This window comes from Gallus gallus, chromosome 1 (assembly GCF_016699485.2).
Source record: "Gallus gallus isolate bGalGal1 chromosome 1, bGalGal1.mat.broiler.GRCg7b, whole genome shotgun sequence".
NCBI classification, from domain to species: Eukaryota; Metazoa; Chordata; class Aves; order Galliformes; family Phasianidae; genus Gallus; species Gallus gallus.
Window position 1 is genome coordinate 118,488,105 of NC_052532.1, and position 24,155 is coordinate 118,512,259.

The following is a 24,155-nucleotide window of genomic DNA, read 5'->3' on the forward strand; positions in this document are numbered from 1 at the left end:
GCCTTTCTCGGCACCAAAAAATTGCATGAGGCTTCTTTTCTGCCATGGGTGGATGGATGGTAACTCATTTGTCAGAAAAGTTTGGAAACTAGTTACTCAAAGCAAACATGGAGGTGTCTAGGGAGATAAGAAGGAGGCATGGGGTATAAGACTGCTGTGATTCACTGCTGTATTTTATGCTTGATGTACTCTTCAATTAAGGACTCAGTTCCGTGGGAAGGAATACCTGAGTGACACTGCTAGTTAGATGCTTTAAAAATGTCCTCAGTGCTGGGAAATTAGGAATGCTGTTGCTAGATAAGTATAATTTCTCTGAAATGATCTGCTTTTTCTTTACTTCTATTCAGGTTGAATGGATTTACCGTGAAGTACAAATGGCAAGAAAAATTTCAATGTCATTTTTAGCTTTGCTTCAACAGACATAGTTCGACAGGATTGATTTAAGATACATGATCTATGTGGAATATGCTGTTATTTATCATATATTGATTTGGCAATAATAACCCACGCTTTCATGAGATTTAACAACTGTAACTCCAATCTTGTTTGGTAAAACTGACCTGCCACTTGCAACTGATCCAAAATGCAGCAGCACACCTTATCACAGATTTGAGTTAGCCCATACATCCTTCTCTGTTTTCTTTTTTATCCAAATCAGTGTAGCTATAATAGGGGACTGGAACTGGTGGTATATAAGAATCCCCTTTGGCCTGTTTGGTGCAACTCTACACTCACCTGCCACATCGGATGTTCTTGCAACAAGTTAGAGAGTGATTAAACATTTGCCATGGTGGCTCTGGCAAAAGGTCATTTATATACCTCTGAAAGTTGGCTAAATTAGTTTTCCAGTCTTTAAAGCAGTCTCAGATAAACATATTTTTTTTCCCTGAGTGATTTAAAATTATGATTGTTGCTTTATTGATTGATGTGTTTTTCAGTCAAACTCACTCTTACTGTATTGACTTTGTAGAATATTTAAGCTATTGAAATGTTTTGTCTTTGTTGGTCACCTCCAGCATATTTGTGCTCTTTAGATAAAAGTGTTATTGCTTTGGTGTTTTTTCTTTCTTGTTTCTTTTTTTCTTTTTCTTTTTCTTTTTTTTTTTTTATAAGAGAAAGGTCACAAAACTTGCATAGCATTGTTTATCAGCACATAGTCCTGGGGAAGAATGCTGTTGTAATTTAAAACTTGAATCAAACTCTCTCCTTAATAAGCAAGATCAGAAAGTGCACTCAAATGACAAAACGTTGGTAAGAAAAGATAAAATTAATCTGAAAATTCAGAATTAAATCAGGCAGTGAGATTTAACTGTAGCTGAGTCATCTAAGGAAAGTAAATGGACCGTCATTGTCAGAATGCTAAAGAACAGAATTTGAGCCCAACAAATTAGTAAGTTGTCTATAAACTTCGAGTCTAACCAGAATTCATAAAAATAAGTCATTTTAGTTTTGATTTTTTTTCTTTGCTTTAAAAATCAAACAGATATCTAGTAGAATGATAATTCAAGCAATTCAAATCTGAGTTTTAAAGCTACTCTTCAGTAAACAGTGAAGATATTCTCTGCTTGGGCTTGTCCCATCCCAGTGGACTATATATGATCGACCTCATAGAGATTTAAGCATGTATTTACTATGAGCCTAGACATAGAATAGCTTGGGATGGAAGACACCTCAAAGATCATCTAGTCTCTAGGGCAGAGACGCTTTCTGGTAGACCACATTGCCCAGAGCTCCATCCAACCTTGAATACCTCCAGGAATGGGGCTTCCACAGCTTCTCTAGGTAATTTGTTCCTGTGCCTCACCACTCTCTGACTGAAGAATTTCCTCCTAAGATCTAATCTAAATTTCCCCTCTTTTAGTTTAATGCCATTACTCCTTGCCTTGTCACTACACTCCCAAGTAAAGTGTCCCTCTCTATCTTTCCTATAGGCCCCTTTAGGTACTGGAAGGTCTCTGGAAGGTCTTCCCAGAGCCTTCTCTTCTACAGGCTGAACAACCCCAGCTCTCTCAGCCCATCTCCATAGGAGAGGTGCTTCAGCCCTCTGCTCATCCTCGTGGCCTTCCATTGGACCCTCTCCAACAAGCCCACACCCTTCTTGTACTGGCAGTTCCAGAGCTGAATGCAGGTGGTGCTGCTCTCATGAGAGGGGACTAGAGATGAGAAAATCATCTCTCTCAACCTGCTAGTTGCACTTTCTTTGATTCAGCCCAGGATATGGTTTGCTTTCTGGACTGCAAGGGCGCATTGCTGGCTCATATTCAGCTTTTCATCCACAAATACCCCCAAGTCCTTCTCTGCAAGGCTGCTCTCCGTCCACTCTTTGCCCAGCTTATATTCATGTCAGCGGTTGCCCTGACCCAGATTTTCAGATCCTTGCACTTATTCTTGTTGAAGTCTATGAATTTTGCATGGCCTCGCTTCTCAAACCTGTCAAAGTTCCTCTAGATGGCAGCTCTACTTTCTGAATGTGGGGTTTAGATTTAGTGTTCAGTGGGCAGAAATACCTTGAACGCTCCTTCTCCAGGATGGGTGACACCTCTGTTTGGGTACTCAGTTGGGAGCTACGGTTCTCTGCAGCTTTCAGGAATTGCTGGCAAGGCTGGGGCTGGTTTTGTTCATATGTAGCTGGTGTTTGAGCAAATTTTTCAGGCACCGCCCACAGTATTTCTCCGTAAGCTTACTAAGTGAAGAGTCTTTGTGCCAGTTTTGTTTAGACGGTACATAGTTTGTAAACTACGCTAGCTGCTGCTCTGCTATTAACTCTGTCGTTTTAAGACTTCTTTGCTCCAGTTTTTAATCTATACTTTCACTTCCAAGACAATTTTTTATCAGTTACATGTATATAACAAAGAGGATGTCATATAGGCACAAGTGATGGCCTCACTCTGTGCTGTGCCTCCTTAGTTGACCAGCTCTGAAGGCAGAGAAGGCCAGACCTTGAATGTTACATGCCACACCACACCAAATAAGTCACATGCTGATTAGGTCATGGACAAACAACTTTTTTGGGTAAGTTTGGCACCATGTGCCCAAGGAAGGACTTTTTGGTTTGTGGTAGAAGAGCGAGTTGGTCTGTTGTTGAATGTTAAATTCTTGCTTATTGAGACTTTGCTTGGAGTGAATCAGTTGAAGATTGAACAAAATGCTGTGAATTCTTTTCTTATCAGTCTCATGAAGAAAATCAATGTCCTGACATTATTGACATGTGAGAAACATTGGCCATAAAACTACTGTGCTCCCAACTTTTTACATAGAGAAGTTTGGACAATTGCTTTCCTTTATATTTTTCATGAAAAGCACCAGGCCTCCTCCATGTATTCTTCTTGATAACATGATTTCTTTTTCTTATATGTTGCATATCTGTATTGCACCAATGTGTCGTGACTTGCTTATTTTCTTCACCGTAAGTCTTCTATCTGTATCTATTACATCAGCACGTCCTATGTGGCATCTAAGTGATTTAAACATAACATCAAGACTAAACTATGCTACATGCTTTTGTTCATAATGGTAGAACCTAAAAGCCAAGGTGCTTTTCCTTTGCCTTTAACTAGTTGCTCTCATTTTGCAATGTTTTTTTCTTTTGAAATGGGAATTAATTTTGGACCAATAGAGATGTCGGAATGACATAGCAGAATGCTGTCGTGCATACATAAAGGCACCAAGCACCTTCTGAACCAGTTTGGTTACCACACAGTTGTACTTCATTAAGATATTTAGTATTTTTACCATCAGAATAGGTAGAAGTGTTTTATCTGTCTAATTAATTATTTCTCTCTATATACATATTTCTCTCTAGATACATACCAGTGTAAAGATCCACATATTTACAAATACACACGTATAAAATATTGAAATTTGCATGTGCAGTTATGCGCGAGGGATCATTTTCTATGTCTATGCACACAGTTATAAAAAAGGATATCCTCACTTTTATTTAATGAGTGTCTGAGTAACAAACTGTATGTTCTTTCTGAAAGGGCACTTGGGAACAGTCTGATGTCCAAACAGGAAGACATGTAACTCCTCTGCTCATACTGAAACACGCAGGGCATTTTGGGCAAATAGACCTTTGGAAGCATAAATCATTTTGCGGGATTTGTTAAGCTTTTGTCATTTTTAAGAGAAATCATTGCTGTCCCTTCCTACTTTCTGCCAGATAGAAACGGAAATTATATTTAGGAACAATATACGGGAGTACATACAGTACAAGAATATTTGACTTTCTTGCCCTTTTTTTTTCTTTAGATGGTTACACTCAAGATTGAAAATGGCAGCGTGTGCTCCTGTAAAGTGATTTACCAGTTCCCTAGCAGATTATGTTGAGAAGAAAACAACAAATCCAATAAGGGAATAAGCCAGGAAGGGAATAAATGCAAACATTTATAGGCACAGGAGTGAATACAGATACAGATAATGCCGGTTGCTCTCTGTCTTGTAGGGATGAAGGACTAGTATTAGATGGGTTCAGACAATAGAGGAACAAGTCCTTTCGAACACTGTAAGTAAGCCCTCTCTTTTGAGGCTCTTTTGAAAGGAAATTAAGCTCACTTTATGACAATCATATAGTTATTACCTCCCTCCCCATCACTTACATGGAGCGGCTGAAGGTTGTGAGAGGGGGCTGTGGATTTACTGAGGCCCATTTGATCTCATGCAGTGGTAACTTGAGCTCTTGTCCTTACAGCAGCATAGATGGTTGGGTAAGGGAACAAAGAAACAAAGAAGTCTGGAAGTTTGAAGTAGGTTTTAACAGGACTTTTTTTTTTGTTTGCTTGTTTGCTTTAAATTCTCAGGTAAACAGTAAGGTCGGTGACATCAGATGCTGGTGTCATTCACATGGGTGGTGATGCTGATCCTTATAAGCACTTCTTGATGCTTGTGATTCTTTATGGGTTTTGGTTTTCTGCTCTGTGTACCTGTAGCTTGCTACAGCTTGCTGGCTTGAGGCAGGAAGGAAGCAGTGGTTCTTTGCCATGCCTGTGTTTGCGGGGGACTGGACATGAGGTGACCCATAGCTAAATGACATCCCTTCTTAAAGTTACCATCTGCATTTTCTCTGTATTAGCTAAATTCCTCAGTGTCTTTTCTGTCTGCTAGGGAGGAAAGGATCTTAAAAACTGGGAACATTGCCAGAAGCAGGTTTAAAGATGAGACCCAGACCCAGGAGGGAGCAAGACTGCAGTAGGCAAAAGCTTGTCTGAACTACTGGGTTTGTCAGCTGTGACTTTGGCTCTGCTAAGGGGTTGGATACTCTTCTGGTCCTGTTCTGTAGTAGCTATGGATGGAAGAAGACTGGCTGTTCCTGGGAACCTACTCCGTCAGTCCCTCAATACATTCTCTAGCGAGAATCAAATGCCATGGAGAGCGCCAGTATACCTCTTCCTTGCATCTTTTACATCACCTTTTGTCTGGCGCAGAAAAGGCTGAAGTCTTGGCCTGGTCAGAAGCATGAATTGCACTTCTCACATACCGAATCAAACCTCCACTCCAAGGTATGCGTGAGATGTGTAAAGTAAAGGCAAAATTTTGTCTCTCAGGCTTTGTGTAGAATAGAATCATCATATTACTGAGGTTAGAAAAGACCTCCAAGATAATCCAGTGCAGCCATCCACCTACCACCAATATTTCCCCACTAACCACATCCCTCAGTGCCACATCTCCTCAGTTCTTGAACATCTCCAGGGATGGTGACTCCACCAACTCCCTGGGCAGCCTGTTCCAATGTTTCACCTCTCTTTCTGAGAAGAGATTTTTCCTAATATCCAACCTGAACCTCCCTGGTACAAGTTGAGGCCATTCCATCTTATCAGTATTACCTGGGAGAGGAGGCCAACCTCCATCTTGCCACGATCTCCTTTCAGGCTGTTGTAGAGAGTAACAAGTTCTCCCCTGAGCCTCCTCTTCTCCAGGCTGAACAATCCCAGTTCCCTCAGTTGCTCCCCATAAGACTTGTGCTCCAGATTTCTTTCTAGCTTTGTTGCCCATCTCTGGATATGCTCCAGTGCCTCAGTGTCTTTCTTGTACCAAAACTGAATGCAGCACTTGAGATGTGGCTTCACCAGAGCTGAGTACAGTGGTGTGATCCCTTTCCTGGCTACACTGTTTCTGATGCAAGCTGGGATGCCATTGGCCTCCTTGGCCAACTGGGCATGCTGCTGGCTCATGTTCAGCCAAGTGTGTTCTTGAGATTTGAAAAGCAGGGCAACATTTTTGACTTTGATAACTTTTTCTGTGAAGAATATGAGATGAAATGCACTGGAATTATGTATGAGCTGGGGCTAGAGAGAGCCCTCGCTGTAGTGAGAGGCGGTGCCGGTACAACCACTGCTGGTGCCAGTGCAGGCTCTGAGCTGACAAATGCTGACTTCTGAGAGGAATCCTGAGGACTGCAGAGATAATTGAAGTTGTACACAGCCATAAATATTTAATTCCTATTATTGCATGCTGAGAATTGCAGCACTGTCTGCAAAACACTATAAAACATAGCAGTGTAAAGCATATCAGCAATGCAAATATGCTGTAAATATTGTAAGGAAAATAGAAGCATAAAATTAACTCTTAAGCTTATTTATAGCCATCGAGCTCAGAATTCTCTTGTGCACTGTGGTGGTATTTCGTAATGATACCAGTTCAAAATGACCAACTTTTTCCTGGCAAAAAATATGTTGTGATTTAATTAAAGCAGAAAGCTAACTTAAGTGGAATTGAGAAAGACTAAATGAATTATGAAGAATACAATTACTAGAATTCAAAGTCTAGCAAAATTAGCCAAGACGCATAGCGCCACATTCTCTCTTTTTTAATGTAAGAAGAAAAATCACTGCATTGTTGTTTCCTATGAATCAGGGAGGAGAATTCCCCAAATTTGAGGAGGCAACATTTCTAATCATTAAAATGTGATAAAATAATTACTCAATGGTTTGCTGGCAGAAGTTTGTACTTCTTTTCACTGGAAACAAAAGTAGTCTTTGGATTTGGAAGTGTTGTGCCAAATCCTTATGAAGACTGTCATTTATTTTCCTCACGCTCCCATTCTGCCCTTTTAACCAGGTTTCCCAGAAGTGATGATTCCACACGAGTGAGGACAAATGATGTCCTCAGGCATGACAGGATGTGCAGTTGGACCACAGAACTCAGCCTACGGTGGAGGTGACGTGAGTCACTCAAATGGCAGCTACTGCTTGCAGCTTTGTGAGTGTTATTGATGACAATATATTCTTTTTTTTTTCTTTTTTTTTGGTTGAGATATTGCTTTCTTTTTTCATTTATTTATTTTAGTAGCAAAAGTAAAAAATGGGAACCTGCTTTTAACTCTTTCAATCTGTATTTCTCAGGTAGTTTTTAAAAGTTCCCCTTTGCCCTTACCTTGACCTTCAAAGTCTGTACATCTGGGCTGATAGTTGTTTTTCAGATGCATCAGTATGTTAAGCCTATTGATCAAGAAGCAAGTGAAAGTGCTAGAGAGTCATTTAGTATTCCTGAACATTATGATGTGCCAGTCATTCCACATTGCCAGAGAAGAACATTGCGTCTTCTTGATACATATTCTTCCTTGTGCTCTTCCCTGCTTGCTCAGTAGGTTGCTTATAGAAAACTAATGTATTCTCTACTGAAATAAGAATGTTATCAACTTTTCTAGGTGAGGAAAACTTCCCAGGGGACAGTTTAAGAGGCTGGAGGTGCTGACAGTAGTCATACCAGTGTGATTTCTTTGAAATAATATGGCTGGGTAGCAGAGATCTGGGAGGGCTGGCTGGAGGGATGACACTGAATCTTTGCTTATCTGTGGCTTGAAGGCTGATATTTCTGCTTGCTCAGTAGGAGAAGGGACCGTGAAATACTGTCAAAATGGTGCGAGTAGAGTCCCAGGTCACATCTTCCCGGATCATGGGCATAGGCTACTGCATAAGAAAGGTAGTGTAGTGGAATAGCTGTACTGCTCATCCCTCTTATAGTACAACCAGAGAAGGGCAAAATCCTGAGTGGAAGTGGTTCAAAAGGTTTTCAGTGCAGAAGCTGTGACTGCTTAGCTGGCTCCTAGACTGAAAGTTGTTGAAGCTGTTCTTGCTGTGGGAGTAGTAATTTGTACCTCAAACGGCCAGAGCTGCAATGGTCCAACCCACTTCACACCAAACTGGACTGAGGATGTGCAAACAGTTCACTACATGTCTGTGAACTATGAGCTGAGCAGTAGTAATGTGATTGCTCACAATTGTGTAATATAGCTGTAGTCTTTATAAGGTTCTTACGGCAAAGATATTACATTTGGTGTTGCTATTTATACCAGGTATATGAATAAAAGAAACAAAGTTAGCTACAGTGATTTCCAACAGAAATACATCTATGCTGTCAAATGTGAAAACATCATCTGATCTCATTTTTCCTCTCCCTAGTTTCCTCTCAGGAAACTCTCAGTTTCTCTCTCCCTGCTTTCCCATACACTCATGGGAGATGATTATACTGCAGATTATTCCAGGAGTGGATCTTGCTTCAGATGAGGTGAATAAAACCCTGCTGCAGGGAACAAAAACTCCAATAGATATCCCCAGTAAGCAATTTAACTCAAATATTCTCACTCTTTCACTTTCTCTGTAAATCTGTTTCAGTCTGACCGAACACTTCAATGCTAATTCTGAATGTTCTTAAATGTCCAGTGGGCGGTACTCAATACCCAACACCATTTGCTGGCATCACCGTTCAAGAGTTTCTTTTTCCTATAGAAAAGAAGAAAAAGTAGTTACCTCAGAAGATTTTAAAAAGCTATCTAATATTTGCTCAAACAAATTAATTAAAAAAAGCTTCTGCCTGGGACTTGGTAGATCCTCAGTGGCCATGTAATAGTCCAAGCTTAAGAGGGGGTAAGTTCTCAATATCTTTTATCAACAGAAGAACCCCTTGGTGTTCAGACAAATTGCTTTGCGGCACTCAGGCAAAAAGCCAGCCACGCTTAAGTGAAGTCCTACAATGCTTTAGGAATGAATTTTGGAAATAATAGTGGTAATAATAAATCTCTTCTCAAGAGACAAAACCCTTGCTCGTTACTTTGTACGTCTTGCTGAGAAGTTGCTTTTCCAAGGCTTGATGAAATCAGCTAATGGTGTGCTGTCAGCGCTGTGACTTCACTTCAGAAGTGGCTTACACTGAGTTTTTAAAAATCTGCAACGGACTGGCTTCATCTAAACTGAGAGAAAATGATCTTAATTTAAATAACACCGTCTACAGATGACTGTGCTATGGTGAAAGATGGGCTGTGAAGTTGATTTATTTTACTTGGTACAGGCAGTCCTTTCGGAGGCCTCATTTCAGGAGACAGCGATATGCATTTCTTTTGAACTGTGGTGCACCCTCAACTTCCGTTCCCCAGGACTCATTTGCTATGCTGGTCTGGCTGGAGGAGCAACTTTCTCAGCTCATCTTCTGCTCTCCAGCTGCTAATCCTTCTGGATTTGTCTGTGATTTAGACTGCAAAACACTGTTGTGGTACCCAAGGCAAATACGCTGTTTAGGTGAAGGAGGTGGTTCTGCCCCAGCAGCACGCAGCTTCAAGTAGCACTGTTCACCCAACTGAGAAGCAACTCCAGTGGGGTGGAAGGCAGCGCACACGTGTTGTGGGCCCTGCTCATGTCTGACATAAATACGGTATTTTGTATTCAACTGTGTTACAAAATGCCCCTTTACAAGTAGATGCATGACCATACAACTTAACCTTAGCTGGTACTTGGAGTTTTTTATTTACTATTAAAAAGCATAATGAATAGGAAGTTACAGCGCCTGCAGTGTGTAGCAGAGCTTAATGTCCTGAGATTCCTGTTAAATATTAATTTAACAGCAGGCTCCAATTCTGTACTCCAGGTAAAAACTTGTCCATTTGGAATTACAGCTTTAATTGACTCCTGTTTCAAGTCATTCAGAGGTGGTAGATTTTTATCTTTCCTGCAGCAGCAACAGTGAAGCTCTGGCTGGTATTACAGATGGAGGATATTTTTATATGACTCTAGAAGTCCTCTCCAAGGCTCTCAAGGCTGTTCTATGGGAAAGTCCGTGTTACTGGCGATGGCAAAATGATATTACATACCTTGTCTTAAAAAGTAGGGGAACATAGAATCATAGAATCACTTGAGTTGGAAGAGACCCTTTAAGGTCACCTAGTCCAACTCCCCTGCCATGAACAGGGACACCTACAGCTACATCAGGGTGCTCAGAGCCCTGTCCAGCCTGACCTTGAGTGTCTCCAGGGACGGGGCAGCCGCCACCTCTCTGGGCAACCTGTGCCAGTGCCTCACCACCTTCTTGTAAAAACTTCTTTTTATATCCAGTCTAAATCTCCCCTCTTTCAGTTTGAAACCATTAGAAATGAAGCCGTGGATATATTTGAAACGTATCTACCACCTGCTCAGAACTCACCCTGCTTCAGGCTCTGCCAGGCTGAGAGCTGTATGGAAGGCCTTTTTGAACTCATGTGAAATCCTTAACAGCAAAATTTATACGGATGGAAATGGACGGTTGTGATTTTCCCTGATTGGTCAGTTTGTTAATGACAAGACCTCCTTTTATCTTTTCAGACTTCTGAGAGGGTTTCTTTGCCCACTTGCACTCCTTTCTCCCATCACCTTCAACTCCCCCCTTGGTAGTGTTGGCACTACAGTGCTATAACTAAACCGGGTTGTGCTGAAAGCAAATGAGCCAGATGAAATGCACATTAGGTTACCATCTCAGCCTGCCTGTAGACTGCAGCTGGCAGCTCCAGTTCTGTTAGTGCTCAGCCAGCAGTAAAACACCTTTCATTGTATCTGAGAGTTAGAAATGCTTATTAATACATGTGGGTAAGGCTTCTGATGCTCTGGGTTCCTCCTCCACACCTCATAAATACAAAAAGTTGCCACGTATTTCATGCCCATAATTTGCAGTGGACATCTGAGAGGATGGAAAGAACTGGAAGAGCGCTTAGTAAAAGATGATTTGTGCTTTTTCCTTTTGACCTAACTTTCATTCACTGCTCACTCGGGTGGTGTTTATCAGCTAATAGGCTGACTCCTTACTCTTATCAGCTGCATTATCAGTTATGCCCAGTGCATGCCCAGAACTGTGTGTGCAGCAGCACCTACAGTGTCTGTTACAACTGGGCTCCCCTAACAACAGCAGTTTTCACTCACTCTGCAGATTTTCTTTAGGAGATCCTAACCTTCACTGTGCAGTCCTATGTGCTGTAACCCCAGGAGCAGAAGAACCCTGGGGTCAATATCTGTGCTATCTGTGGCAGGTGGAACCCTACAGTTTCTGGTTGAGCACTGTAAGTTACAAAGCCAAAACCGAAACTTTTGTGGGCAGGTGATAACAAAATTACAATGTCAGGAAAATAATAGTGCTGCTAATAAAGATTCAATTGAAAAATACTAGCAGAAAATATCGCATCCTTTGGGAGCTGTAGTGATGCAAAAGCAGTAAGCAAATATTCGGTGTTTTGTATTTTAATGAGGGTTTTTATGTAGTTCTACTTTGAAAACACGAATATACATGAACAGGATTTGGGATGTTTATGTTCAGTAATATAGGTTTAACGCAAGCATGTTCTGAAAAGCCATACCTGTTCTTTGTGGAATACTCTCCAAAAGAGAAGTGGAGGACTCAGTGTACAAAGTACAAAATTTTTTTGTGGTTGAATAATTAAGGAAAATATGATCTGAGCACTATATAAATGTTAATTTTAGTGATTTGCATCTGATTAGGAAAGGTTTAAGTGTCCTGCAGTGGAGTGGTGCTTTTTCCATCATCATTTTTAAAATGAATGGTTTTCTTCCCGTTGGGAAAGACAGATTCAGTGTTAACTAATGAAAACACAATTGCTATAGGCATGATTCGTCCTTACAAAAAGGATATGAAGAAGGAGGTGGATGTTCAGGTGCGTGGATAATGGAGTTGCTGCATGCACTTCATTCTATGTAGCCCATCTGTGACTCTGCCCTTCATGCAATGCATGCTGCACACTTTGCAGCAGCACCACCTTACCTCATGGAAATGAGGATAACAGGGAGCTTCACTTTCCAGAGCTGAAATTCTCTACAGCTTTTTTTTGTGCTGCAGAAGAGACAATGCTTGTTGCAGATGCTTTCTGTTTTCCTTTTATATATGTGTATTTTCTTCGGCATCCCCGAGGTTTTGTTTTTCTTATTTTGGTATAAATGGAAGCATGACAAAGTTCGGGATGCCCCCTGGGAGCAACCTTCATTCCCCTCTTGATGTGCTGCTCGAGACCTTATTAACCATGAAGAGTTACTGCAGAAGCCACCTATTGCTTGTGGAAACACAGTTGGCACGTTTCATTGCATCGGTTTTTCAACCAAAGAACTGAACGTGGGTGGAGAATATCAAGAGGCAGAACCACCTCATGCGTTCTGTGATTCGGTGGTGCCCCTGGCACCCTGTGAGACAGGGGCTGTCACAGCCCATTTCTTCATTTCTAATGGTGGAACTCAGTTTAAAAAGAGCAGGGTGAAAGATTATGCTTTCCTATGTCGATGAAAACACTCTCATTGTGTTCAAAGAGCCTGGTATTAATTCTGTCCCGGGCACCGACATTTAAAAAGAAACAATAACTTTTTTTCTCCCCCTTCAAATTGTGTCTTGCAGGTCATTTCCATATCCTGTAGCTGAGATGCAAATGCAATGTGATGGATATATGGTGTTGACCGAGAGGAACACACTAAATACCCTTAATGAAATTTGGACAGGTTGCTCAGGTGTACTTGTTTTGTCTAATTTTTTTTTAAATTTATGCCTCTCCTTTGCCATAATCAGTGTGCTCCACTGCTCTTATTCTCACATATTCTATCATCTCACATATTCGTATCTTATTCTATGGAGATCTTCCCTCTTAAAATGGGTGCTCAGCCCTTCAAGTGATTGGATGTGTCCTCTGAAGGTTCTTTCTCATACAGTGAGCAAAGAGAAGAGGAGAAAGCAATCTGGAAGCAGAACCATGTTGAGGGTGGAAACGGGAGAGTTTACATAAAAGAAGCTTATTTGAGGAAAATATCTGTTCTCAGAAGAAAAAAGGTGACCGAGTTGAAGATGAACCTGTGCTGTATTATAGCAGTTGATTTTCAGAAGGCATACTGACAGCTTGTTTTGTGGGCTGAATTCCTTTCCTCATCCAGGTTCAATGCATTTCTCCAAATGCTGGGCAAAGTGCAAGCTGTATGGAAACAGAGGATGCCAATACCTCCTTCTGGTTGTGAACATGCAGAAATGCGGATTTACTGTGTGTAATATTTCTACAGTGGTCCAAAGCTGTAATATGGAAAACAATAGATTTAATAGTCCCAGTGAGGAAAATGGTGAAGATTACTGATTTTAATGAGTTCTCACAGGAGAGTCTGAAGGCTTGGATTCTAGTATTTATTCACATGTTCTATCTAGAGAACAGGGGGAAATTAGGAAAAAGACCCTGCTTTGCTGCCACTGTGAAATGCAGCAGATTGGTGAGGAACACATCCTTCCCGTGAATCTTTCTGCAAGGCACCTTCTGGGGCAGCTGCCCACCTGGCCTTTGGGGGCCCCTGGTGTGCTAAAATAGGCAGAAGGGTCATTCTAGCTCTCCTGGCGGTTGCTGGGGCTCTTTCTGTTGGTGACAGTGAGAGCTGAATCAGGTCCAGAGGCTCTATCCATCTAGTTTTTTTCCTATTACATGCAAATTTTTTCTAGTGGCTGAAAATGAAGTATGGGCTTTTCTGCAAAATACAGTCAGTGTAGGGATCCGACTCTGGCAGGAGACCTGGGCTGTGCTAATACTGCTTTCCTACAGCTGTATTTGTTCTCAGGTCATTTTGTGGTTTGGAGGAGCACTGCGTGGATTGCTTTTTCTCAGAAGAACTTCAGGACTGAACACCTTTTTCTCTTTGTCCAAAGTAGGTTCACTGGTTGCAACTCTCTCATGGGATGTCACACTGTAAGTCTGCACTTTCAGCAAGCTCAGATGCATTCAGCAAGGTTGTGTCAACAAGAAACTCAGCACAGACTGCAAAACCAGGGCGAGCTCTTAGAGTCCCAGCAGCTCTCCTGTTGGTGCTATTTAGGCTAGCTGGCTTCAAACCAAGCTGCCTGGATGTTTTACTGCTTTGAAATCTTGCCACTGCCATCAAAACAGAATAGATCAGCCTGCAGGTGGTGATGCCCATTAGGTGGTGGGGTTTGGGTCTGCACCATTTACTGGAAGGGTATAAAAATAGACCATTTCCACATATATCTTTGAATTCAGCACTGAGGCTGCATCGTCTTCTGGGGTGGTGGCCTGCTCTGCCTCTTGTTTCCAGGGGCTGGTCTGGGCAAACACCTTTCTGACTTGGATCTCTCCATGCTGGACAACGCTCTCAGACGTATGGTCTGATTTTTGAGTGGTCTTGTGTGGAGCCAGGACCTTATAGGTCCCTTCCAGCTTGGGATATTCTATGATTCTAAGACTCTGTGCCCTTGTTCACTGCTTCCAACTGGGATATGCACAGGGTGCTCTCCTTACTCTTTCTTTCAAAGAACTATCCAGGAAAAACAAGACTGTATTGACTGTGATTTCCAGCTATTTGGTTGGGACAGATATGGTGAAACATTTGGATCCTGTCCCCAAAATATTGGGTCTTAGTTGAAGATGCTACTGTTTTTTTATTTTTATTTTTTGGTCCTAAAAGTCCGTGTTGCTGATTAATCTGCTTTCCTGCAACCTTCCCTAGAGTCTTGTCGTCCATTTTGTTGTAATTAGCTGTCAGCACAGGCTGTTGACATAGCATTTGCAATAATAATGCTTAATGGATCTGATAGTTAACTGGAGTTGAACATGAACAACTCTTGTAGGCTAGATAAGCCTGTGAGACTAGTTGTTATCCTACATTCCATGAGCTGAGTTTAGCTTGGATGCTCTTTAGTCACCTTTTGCAATAAGGCTCCAAAGCCAGAGTCAACAACTTAAAGTATACTCAATTAATGACTTGTCAGATATAAAGATAGCCCCATTATGCTTGACCAAAGGCCTGTCAAGCTCAGTATCCTGTCTCTGACAGGAGCAGCTGATAATTAGGGAAAGGGTGTAACAGCAAAGAAAGTACTGAGAGACATTTCCTCGGTATGCTGTCCCACCCCAAAGTAGTTTATGGCTTAAAAATGTTCTGGCCTTTGTGTTTGATAACTCTCTGTGGACTTCTGTTAAGTTTTCAAATTCTACTCATGCTTTTAATGAGTGCAGTATTTTGTGGCAACGAGTCTGGCGACTGAATGATCATCCTGTCAGGAAGTCCCCACTTCTATCTGTTTCAAAGCTCTCTCTGGAGGTTTCATGTGGTGCCCCGTCGTTCTTGTATTTTGGGGTACCCCTTCAGGGACTTTGTGGAACTCTAATGGGAACCTTCGTGCATTGAGTTTTGGTGTGTGATTTGAGGCTCGGTACTATGGTTTGTACTTTCTGTCTGTTTATATTCCAATCGCTTTTGCTTTATATTTATTTCATCTTTATTTTGTTAATTTAATCAGTTGGAGAAAATTATTTGGTCTAATTAAGGTAGAATTAATCCAGAGACAGCGATAATTTGAGAGCCAGGATTTGAAGGTAGTTTATTAAATCTATGCGTCTTCAAATCCTTTGGATTCAATTTGCCTAGCTTTCATGCTGATGGATGCTGTATTAAATTATTTAAGTAGATGAATCAAATCTGGAGCAAACAGAGGCTAATGCGTTTCACCCTCAAATAACGCGCTCCTGTAGCCAGAGCTTTTCTAGAAGAGCTAAGGAGACCATCGGGCATCATATGCAAAAGAGGTGGCAAAGGCCGCATGAAAACCCCTTTGATTTCTCCTCTCGAACTAGTTTGCCAATTCCTTGTGGTCAGATTAGCAAAGCCAAGCCAAGAAGGCAGTTACCGACCGTGCAAGATGGAATAGCAAGAGAAAGCTGGGAGCGCAGTTGAAGAAACCTTATGGTCAGTGGTGCCCTGGCCTTGCACGGTGCGAGTCTGATGGGCAGCGGAGGTTTTCAGCCTCTCGTTCGTCCTTCTCGCCGAGAATTAGGGCGGGCTGGAAGAAATCAGAGGTGGAAAATTGCTCTTTAGTACGTGGGGACGCTAGATGGGGCTATTTGCTCACTTTGCGACGCCTTGTATCGCGGTGGCAGTGATGCTACTGAGGCGTGAAGGAGAGGAGCGCACCGTGAGCTGCCGTGGGAGCTGTTATTGCTATTTCTTGCCCTTTGGTTCTCCATCTCAACCAGGACCCGCTTGTGCAGCTTGGGACGTGCAGAGGTCTCTCTTCTGGCTGTGAAACACAGCTCAGCATCATAAGGGAGAGGATGACCACCGCTCTTCCTCTGAAGCTGAAGGAAGAGGGGATGAATGTTGCCTGTGGAACAGAGGAGCAGAGACCAAGACCATGTTTCTTCTGCATACCTGGTGAAAGCTCTTCTTCTTCCATTGTCCCTGATCTGAGTGACCCAAAGCTACTATACGTACCCCTTGCCTTTCCACACGTTTGAATCTCCAAGGGGATGCTGTGCAAAGGAGACTCTCTCCCCGACCCCAGGGTCTCGGCTGCCCATGGTGCTTGACCCAGTATAAGGCCAGGCTGCTGAGAAGGCTCATGGGGATAGTCCTGTGGAGATGCAGGATTAGGGTAAGGTTTGGGATGTCCCAGAGCAAAGCACGTGCACCAGCACAGCAGATTCACGTGGTAGTGGTACCCGGGACAGATTTCAAAGGTGACCATGGGATGCAAGATAGGCCTGACGAGTGCTGGCTCTGTGGGCTGCCAATGAAGCATGAGTTAACGCTGCTGTGCATGTGTTGTGCATGATCAGGCTGCAAAAAGATCTCTAAAAATGTGAAAGCCTGGATTTCTCTTGTTTGAGGAACATAAAGTGAAACAAAAGTTGTGTTGCTGCCGGTCTTCACAGAATGTAAGGGATAGGCCATGGCTCTTAGCAACCATAAGGCATATCTATTGAAATAACTGTTTTGGACTAAATATCTTCATTTAGTGAATGAGAGAGCTCTGTTGATTTCGTTATGACGATGATTATTATTTTATGTATGTATTTGCTTATTTAAATGCCTGCAGTGCAACACTGTGGAAATCCTACAGGAACAGAACCAAATATTTAACTTAATGTCTTGTATGAGAAATTAAGCTAGCGCAAATGTTGTCTGCTAATATATGGGCTTTAAAAAGTTTAGACTTAAAAACCTATAGCTGCTTTTCAAAAGCAGCAGATACTACCCTTCCTTGCCCTCCAGGTAGGAGCACGGGCTTCTTTCCACTCTTCTCAAAGTGTGCATATTGTAGGTTTTGTATACTGCCTAACAGCTCGGCATTTGAATCCCTTTTGTGTAGAGTCAACAGCGGATGCGAAGCCCCTGGCTGAGCTAGTAGAGATTTTGGCATTTCTCTTCTCTTGGGATCAAAAAGCTGCTCAGGCTAGATGATTTTCTTGGTTTAGCTTCCAACTCTCTTATTGTTTGCTTGTCTGTTTTTGCTTGGAGAGCAGATGTTTAGATGAAAGCAGAGGGTGGTGAGGTTTGAGTGACTCTTTTGAAGAGGATTTGTGATGGGAGACATTAATTGATATGAACATGTGCCGAGTTAAGCAACTACCATTATTAAATTAGAATCCATATCCTTGTTGTATAAGGGCTTATGTTTCTCAAATGGATGGATTTCTGAAGCTTATTTGATTCTATTTTTTTTTTTTTTTTTAAAGTGGAAATAGAGTTTTCTCTTCAGCAAACGGCAGCCTCCAATCCCTGATCTTGGGCTTGCCTACGTTTGGAAATGTACCAGAATAGCTATTCCAGCATAAGCTCCCAGGAGGATATTTTAGAACTAGATTAAATTAAATTGGAATCAAGAACTCTTATTTTGGAATAAGAGTGCCCACTTTGGGATTTATATTGAAGTAAACCATCTCGGAATAACCGTAGCTATTTTGGTAAATTTCCAAGTGCAGACAGGAGCTTAGCAATGCTCTGAAATAATTATATTAAGATCTCACGGATGTGATAGCTAATGGGGAAAAGTGTCAGTACTGAGGTAGGACAAATTGGAAGGAGTGCTTCTGATGGTGTCATACACTTGTTCTGTGCGTCGGGTTGGTTTCTTTTTTTTGTTGAAAAAGAATCGTATCCTTGGGACTACACGTACAGTTTGCTATTGCTGTTGTATTACCAACCCCACTGTGCTGGGGACAGTCCTACAGACACAGGTCCACCACTGAAGAATTTGGCAATTCAAGACAAATCCAATTGCTTTGTAATGCTGTAGGTGTCAGCAAGTTTGTTTCGGAGATAAAATGTAGACTCACATCTCCTTGTTTATGCCATTACTTATTCAGACAAAACTGCTGCTTATGGCTTACTTTTTTTTCTCGAAGGAGAGTAGAACAGGATAGTTAAAAGAAGATAGGAATTATAAAACCCACAAGTTTGTTCTGTGTTTGTATCTATCGTGCCTCCCCTCTCTGCTTGGTTTAATATAGATAGCACATGAGTCATTATTTACAGTGGAAAATGTAATGTGCTTCATCACAACCCTTGGCAAGGAATTAGTATAGATGTGAAATGAGTATGTCACCGGTATTTACATATACATAATATGTACAGGGAGATAGCTTGAAATAATTATTTCCAATTCAAGAAGGGATGCTCCCAGTGGGGTAAGTTTTGCTATGCGTTCAAGTGTGCTTTTCCTCTCCCACCCGGGAGCTTTCATTTGTGCCTTGACTCCCGATGAGCGGAGGTGGCAGGGCTTTCTCTGCACAAAGGAAAGGTCACGCTCTGTATTTACCAGCATTCCTCCTCACTTTAATCTTCCGCATACTTTCAACTTTATTTTGGTCCCATCTTGGGGATCTAAAAAAAGATGTAGGAATTCAATGGCACAGTTTCAAGGTTATCCCACAGGCCAGCAAATCCATAATGCAATATTTTTCCCCGTTATGGTACATCATAATAAAAAAAGTTGATATAATATGAAATGAAAAGGCAAGTCCTACTTATCAAATTATCGTATCTATCATCAAATTCGTGCCTGATCGTAATGTCAGCTAATCCTTTGTAGCAATAAATATCTATTACCTTTATCACATCGAATTTGTTCCCCCTTCACTTAATCCAATTACCTTTTATATGACTGGGAAATAATTCCGAGTGGTCTCAACACAGTTTTTTTTTTTTTAAATGGATGTTACTTCACTATTCTCTTCTGGATCTTTTGTCAGGAAGTGCGTTAATTAAAATGTTTGTGTAATTTGTCCAGGTTTTTCCTTCAGTATCAGACAGTTGGTACATTTGCTCTGAAAAGTGGAAAGCAGCAGCCCCAGGAACTGCACTGCAACTGAAATTCTGCAGGCCTGGAAACTTCTGCACAGGTTGCTGTAATGCTGCAGTTTGGGATGTTGGTTGTAGTCAGAAGTCTGTCAGCATTTCAATTATAAATCTCTTTATCTAGCAGTTTGCTGCTTAGCTATTAAAATGTGCATAGAAAAGATGGATATAAATAGCCCCAAGGCAACTTTAAAAAAATCAAAAAGAAGTATGTTTTCATTGTATAAAAATGTACTCTGTGCTGTTCTCTAATAGGTAGCTGCCACTGAGAAGCTCCACATATGTTCATGACTCCATACCAGTTTCCTGGGGAAAAGGTTTTCCACACTTTTCCCACCGTTTTCTTGTGGTAGAGGGGCTGCAGGTTTCCCACATGATGGAATCTCATGGATTTCCACTTCCAAAGTGCCTTTGTGTACACCGTGCAGGGCCTGTGCTGCTTTCTTATCAACTATATTTTATGTATCTTGATGCTCATCCCCTAAGAAGTGCAAAATACTGTATTATAGTAAGACATGTTGGTTGTTTAAATACATTGTTTGTATCCACCATATGCATTTTAACTGGGGTGGTGTGGAGCCAGATGATGGATTAAGACAGAACAAACCGAGTGATTCATAAGTCAGTAACCAGTAGAGTTCTCATTAAATGGAGAAGTTTTTATGGGATGCTGCTGCCTTGGCTGCTTTCCCCCAAATTATTCACCAAGCCTGGTGGTAGTGAATAAGGTGAAAAACTTTGTGATAGATCTTGTAGGTATTTTGAAGACTTCCCCATACTAAACAGTGACAAAGACAGGGCTGCTGGGCAGAGCAGTCTGAACTACTCAGCTGTTTGTCTGCCATGTGTAGATGAAGCTGTACTGAAAACAAGTCAGAATAAGGAAAGAAAGTGCTGGAGCACTTTCAGCCAAGACATTTTTAAAGAAGGATCTACAGGATGAACCTTGCTCAGATGTAAAAAAAAAAAGTCTCTTCCTTAAGGGAGAATAAGAGGTGACAGAAGGGCCTACCATTGGATGGCTTTCAGCCGTCAGTACAAAATTTCTCACTTAGGGTCAGCCTGAGAACGTATAGGAAGGTATAGGAAGAATGGCAAATTTGTTTGCAACTCTTGGTTGGACTCAATCCATATGGGTTCCATCCAACTTGGTATATTCTATGATTGCTTCCTTCTCAATGTTTTTCCTTGAAGGAGTCGATGCAAGAAACTAGTTACTGAGGTTTATGCCCTGAAATGCTTCCTTGCTCAGGACTACTGTGTGTGGTTGAAGATCTGCAGTCAGTCATTGGCTCATGGGGAAAGATCCAGACCTGTTGGAGGTTATGGGGCTTTGGCTCCTGATTTTAGCAGTCAGAGGTTGCCTGAAATCCTCTATTTTTATCTTAACCATCATGGAAATCTGTGAGTCTGACTCAGAGGGGTTGATCATAGCGAGATCTGGCACATACCCCAAGTATCTGTTCTTTTCTGGTCTCCTGATGCTCCATTGATCATGCCTCAGTGTGGACGAGAATATTCAGAGTGTTCCAGTTTGCTCTCATGCTGGCCAAGTGGTTTGTTACTGGGTAGAAAAGCCCTTCCAGGGACACCTGATCCTTCACTCAGCAGCATTCACCTGGGACAATGGCGACCCACTGCAGACAGTCTGTGAAGCTGCAGTTTATGCTGATACTTTTTACTCAGGAAGATGGGTTGCACCGAAAATAATTCCTCCTATTTATTTCCCTTCAAAGGCCATGTTTAAACTTGTAGAGGTATTTAGAGGCATCAGTACAGGAGATGTGCTTAAAGTACTTAAAGCGTCAGCAAGCTAGGGCAATTCAATCTGCACCTTGTCTTCTTAAACTGCCTTACCTCTAGAACATCACGCCACTGCAACCTGAAGTGTCTGAGCTGAACGAATGTGTGACTACCTCAGCTTCAGCATCCTTCACCTTAAAACTGCTAAACTGAGCATCTTCAAATGGGAAGCTATTTTTCTTCCTCTGGGAGGCTTACGCCACAAACTTACTTCTGTGTTAGGACAATCGACCATTTTTTCCGTTACATAAATGGAAGATTTTGCTTGAAATATATGGGAAATAGCATTTTCATCTCTTCATATTTTTCATAAACAGAATATTAGATAAGCCACCGCTTGTCTGAGGCCAAATGTAGATCATTAATCATTTCGAAACATTTCAAATACCAGAAATGTGTAAAATGAAAGTTGTGTTCAAAGCTTTTTTCCACCCTTTTACCCTCTCAAAGCCCTGAGCAAGGGAATAAATGTAGCTTCAAATGGAAATTCAAGTGGAATGCAGTTTTAAATTCAGCACCCATTGAGGTTATTGCATCCTTTCTGCAGTGAGGCCCAAAGGACAGGTGCTATTTCTGTGATTCCCTGGCTGTAGGCAGATCACCAGGTGCTTTCCTAGAGATTACAAACACGCGCTTCTGTGATACTGGCCTGGTACATCTTCCTTGTTTCTGTCTTCCTTGAGGGCAAAAACCAGATACTTTGTTCTGAGGATATCTGACAATGACTATTCCATGTCTGGCAGTCACTACAATCTAATTCTGCTGGACTTAATTACCATAATTTATTCCCCGTAGGTGGTTTCCAAAAATAGAAGTAGGTATGATCCCTGGCCTACGAGGCTCACACAAGAGACAGGACTAAAAAGACTTGCAGATAGGGGAGAAAAGGTAAGGAGGAGCAATGGCTACAGAAAGCACATGGAGAGATAGACATAAATAGTAATAAACTGGTGTGATAGTGTGACTTAATAAGCAAGTCTATTAAAGGGAAAAAATGTAATTCAACTAGATTATAGAGATACATGAATAGCTTTCAGGACAACACACGGAATGGCAGCATCTTAATGGTATAAATCCTTAACCACAATTGAAAAGGCCTTCTTTACAGTTCAAATTACTTTTCTCTGGTGTCATCCCATCGGTGTGATCAGGCTAGTAACTCTGTCCCTCTTTAGTTACCCCATCTCTTTCCTACATCTTCTCAGTGCCTCTTCTCATTCCCTGATCACAGCCCAGATCATATAGGGAGACTGTCCTGCCCACTGCTAGCCCTGGAGAAGCCCCAAGCACATTCCCCAGGGCCAGAGCTCTGGGCAGTCCTGGTGAGACCAGAGCCACACCTCGCCCACTCATCAATACGCTGGCAGTGCTTGAGGTTTCCCTATATCAGATAACCCTTGTGCAAGGCAGGGATGCAAACCAAACCTTCTTCTTCCTCAGGCTTTTGATATGACTTTGTACCTGCTGCTTCAGACTTGTCTGTGTTCCATGTGTCTGTCTTCATCTCCCCTCTGTGATGTGTGGCCACGCTGCTGTCTCCCTCTGGCAGATGACCAAAAAGCTTGCTTGAGGTTTGCAAAGCGAATCTGTAGTGGAACAGGCTTGAGCGTGGCTCTTCTATGATCTCACACGAGTTCTTTAAACAGTGCAGCCTCCTTCCCTTTCTTCTAACCTTTCTGCAAAGTGAGGGCTAAATAATCCAACAGTAGGGTAGCGATGCCCCCAAAATACTTGTTCTTATGTCCCAGAGCTGTCTAGGCTTAGAAACCGATGTTTGCTGGGTCAGTGGCTCTGCTGTCATGAGCCGGACATCAACTTGGCATAAATCTCCTCGAGAGGGTGGATGCTGATGGAGACTCAGTAGACTGTATCTGTCTGATCCGCTTCCACAATAGTCCCTGTGAGAGGGGACAGCGAGATGGGGCTGCCTGCCCACTGCTGCCATCTGCAGACCCTCTCTGCCCTTCCGAACTGTTCTTTTGAGGGATAAAGGGATCCCACTTGGAGAGGAAAGAGGGTGCTGCGTCAGGAAATAGGCTAGCAAGTTAGAGAGGTGCCCCTTGGTGGTGAGTGCCAGGCTCTCCACAGCAGCACTAGGCTGGGAGGGCCTTGTCTGCTGTCATCACATCGTAAAATAATTTATTGCTCCAATTCTGAAATCTCTCTGCACCATTCAGTCATATATATTACTCAGCTTGCAAATCTATCTGTGGTTGTCTCATTCCATAAAGCCACACGGGCTTTGCACATGGGGATTTCTGGATAATTTGGAGACAGGAAAAGGGCCAGTTCTGGTTTGGTTCTTGCATGAAATCACTTGATTTATTTAGCCCTGTCTCTCACCGATTTCAGGAAGGAGTCTCCAGGCCTCCACATTAAAATGCAGCTCCCAGTGTTTTTGTTTCTTTGCTGCTTTGTGGCTTCCAGGACAGTGAAAGACACGGCCCAAAGGTACGAGCTGCCGCTCAGCAGCGAGCATACAAATAAGGGCCGGATGGAAACGTGCCACCCTGTAGTTTTCCCTGTGTCCCCCATGCACACTCAGGAATGCCACGTCAGCTGCGACTGCAGCACACTCCCTGCCCTGTGGTGGGTGGATTTGGGCCGCCCTGCTCATCTTCCCATGGGAAAAGGGAGCGGAGGGCATCGCGTCCCGTGTGCGGCTGCCCCACTGGTGCTGAGCGACCGAAAATCAGGCATTCAGCAAAGGCGTGCTTTCCCCGGCAGCTGACTTAGTGTGTGTGTGGGTGGAGATCCTGTAGGTGTCTCGGGCTTGTTAATGAAGCTGAGGATGTGAATAGTACTTAGCTGCTCTCGCATAGCGCTGCTGCGGGCGCACAGAGCCTTCCTCCCTGCTCTGTGCCTTCCACTTCCATTGGAAGTCAAACAACCACAGTGTTTCAAGCAGAAGATATTTTTTACTAAAGTCTGCCTTTAAGAAAGTGAAGCTGTGTGATTAAAGTAGACACAACGATGACATTAAAAATAAAATGGATT

At 42.3% G+C, this 24,155-nt stretch overlaps 1 protein-coding gene and 1 long non-coding RNA gene across 2 annotated transcripts in view; one reads left to right on the forward strand and one right to left on the reverse strand.

Annotated features, from left to right (window-relative positions):
* LOC112531487 overlaps window positions 1-7,212 on the forward strand; it is a 32,379-nt gene extending 25,167 nt beyond the window's left edge. The window contains exon 4 of the mRNA XM_046912356.1: window positions 7,057-7,212. Coding sequence (XP_046768312.1) covers window positions 7,057-7,159 — 103 coding nt within the window. The 3' untranslated portion in view covers window positions 7,160-7,212. The remainder of the gene's footprint in view (window positions 1-7,056) is intronic.
* Window positions 7,213-12,184: 4,972 nt separating this feature from the next.
* LOC121109098 lies at window positions 12,185-23,183 on the reverse strand. The gene is made up of 4 exons (XR_005849261.1): window positions 22,620-23,183; window positions 16,491-16,629; window positions 16,191-16,380; window positions 12,185-16,059 (listed from the first exon to the last, which is right to left on the reverse strand). It is a non-coding gene; the product is annotated as an uncharacterized LOC121109098 (long non-coding RNA).
* Window positions 23,184-24,155: the final 972 nt, after the last annotated feature.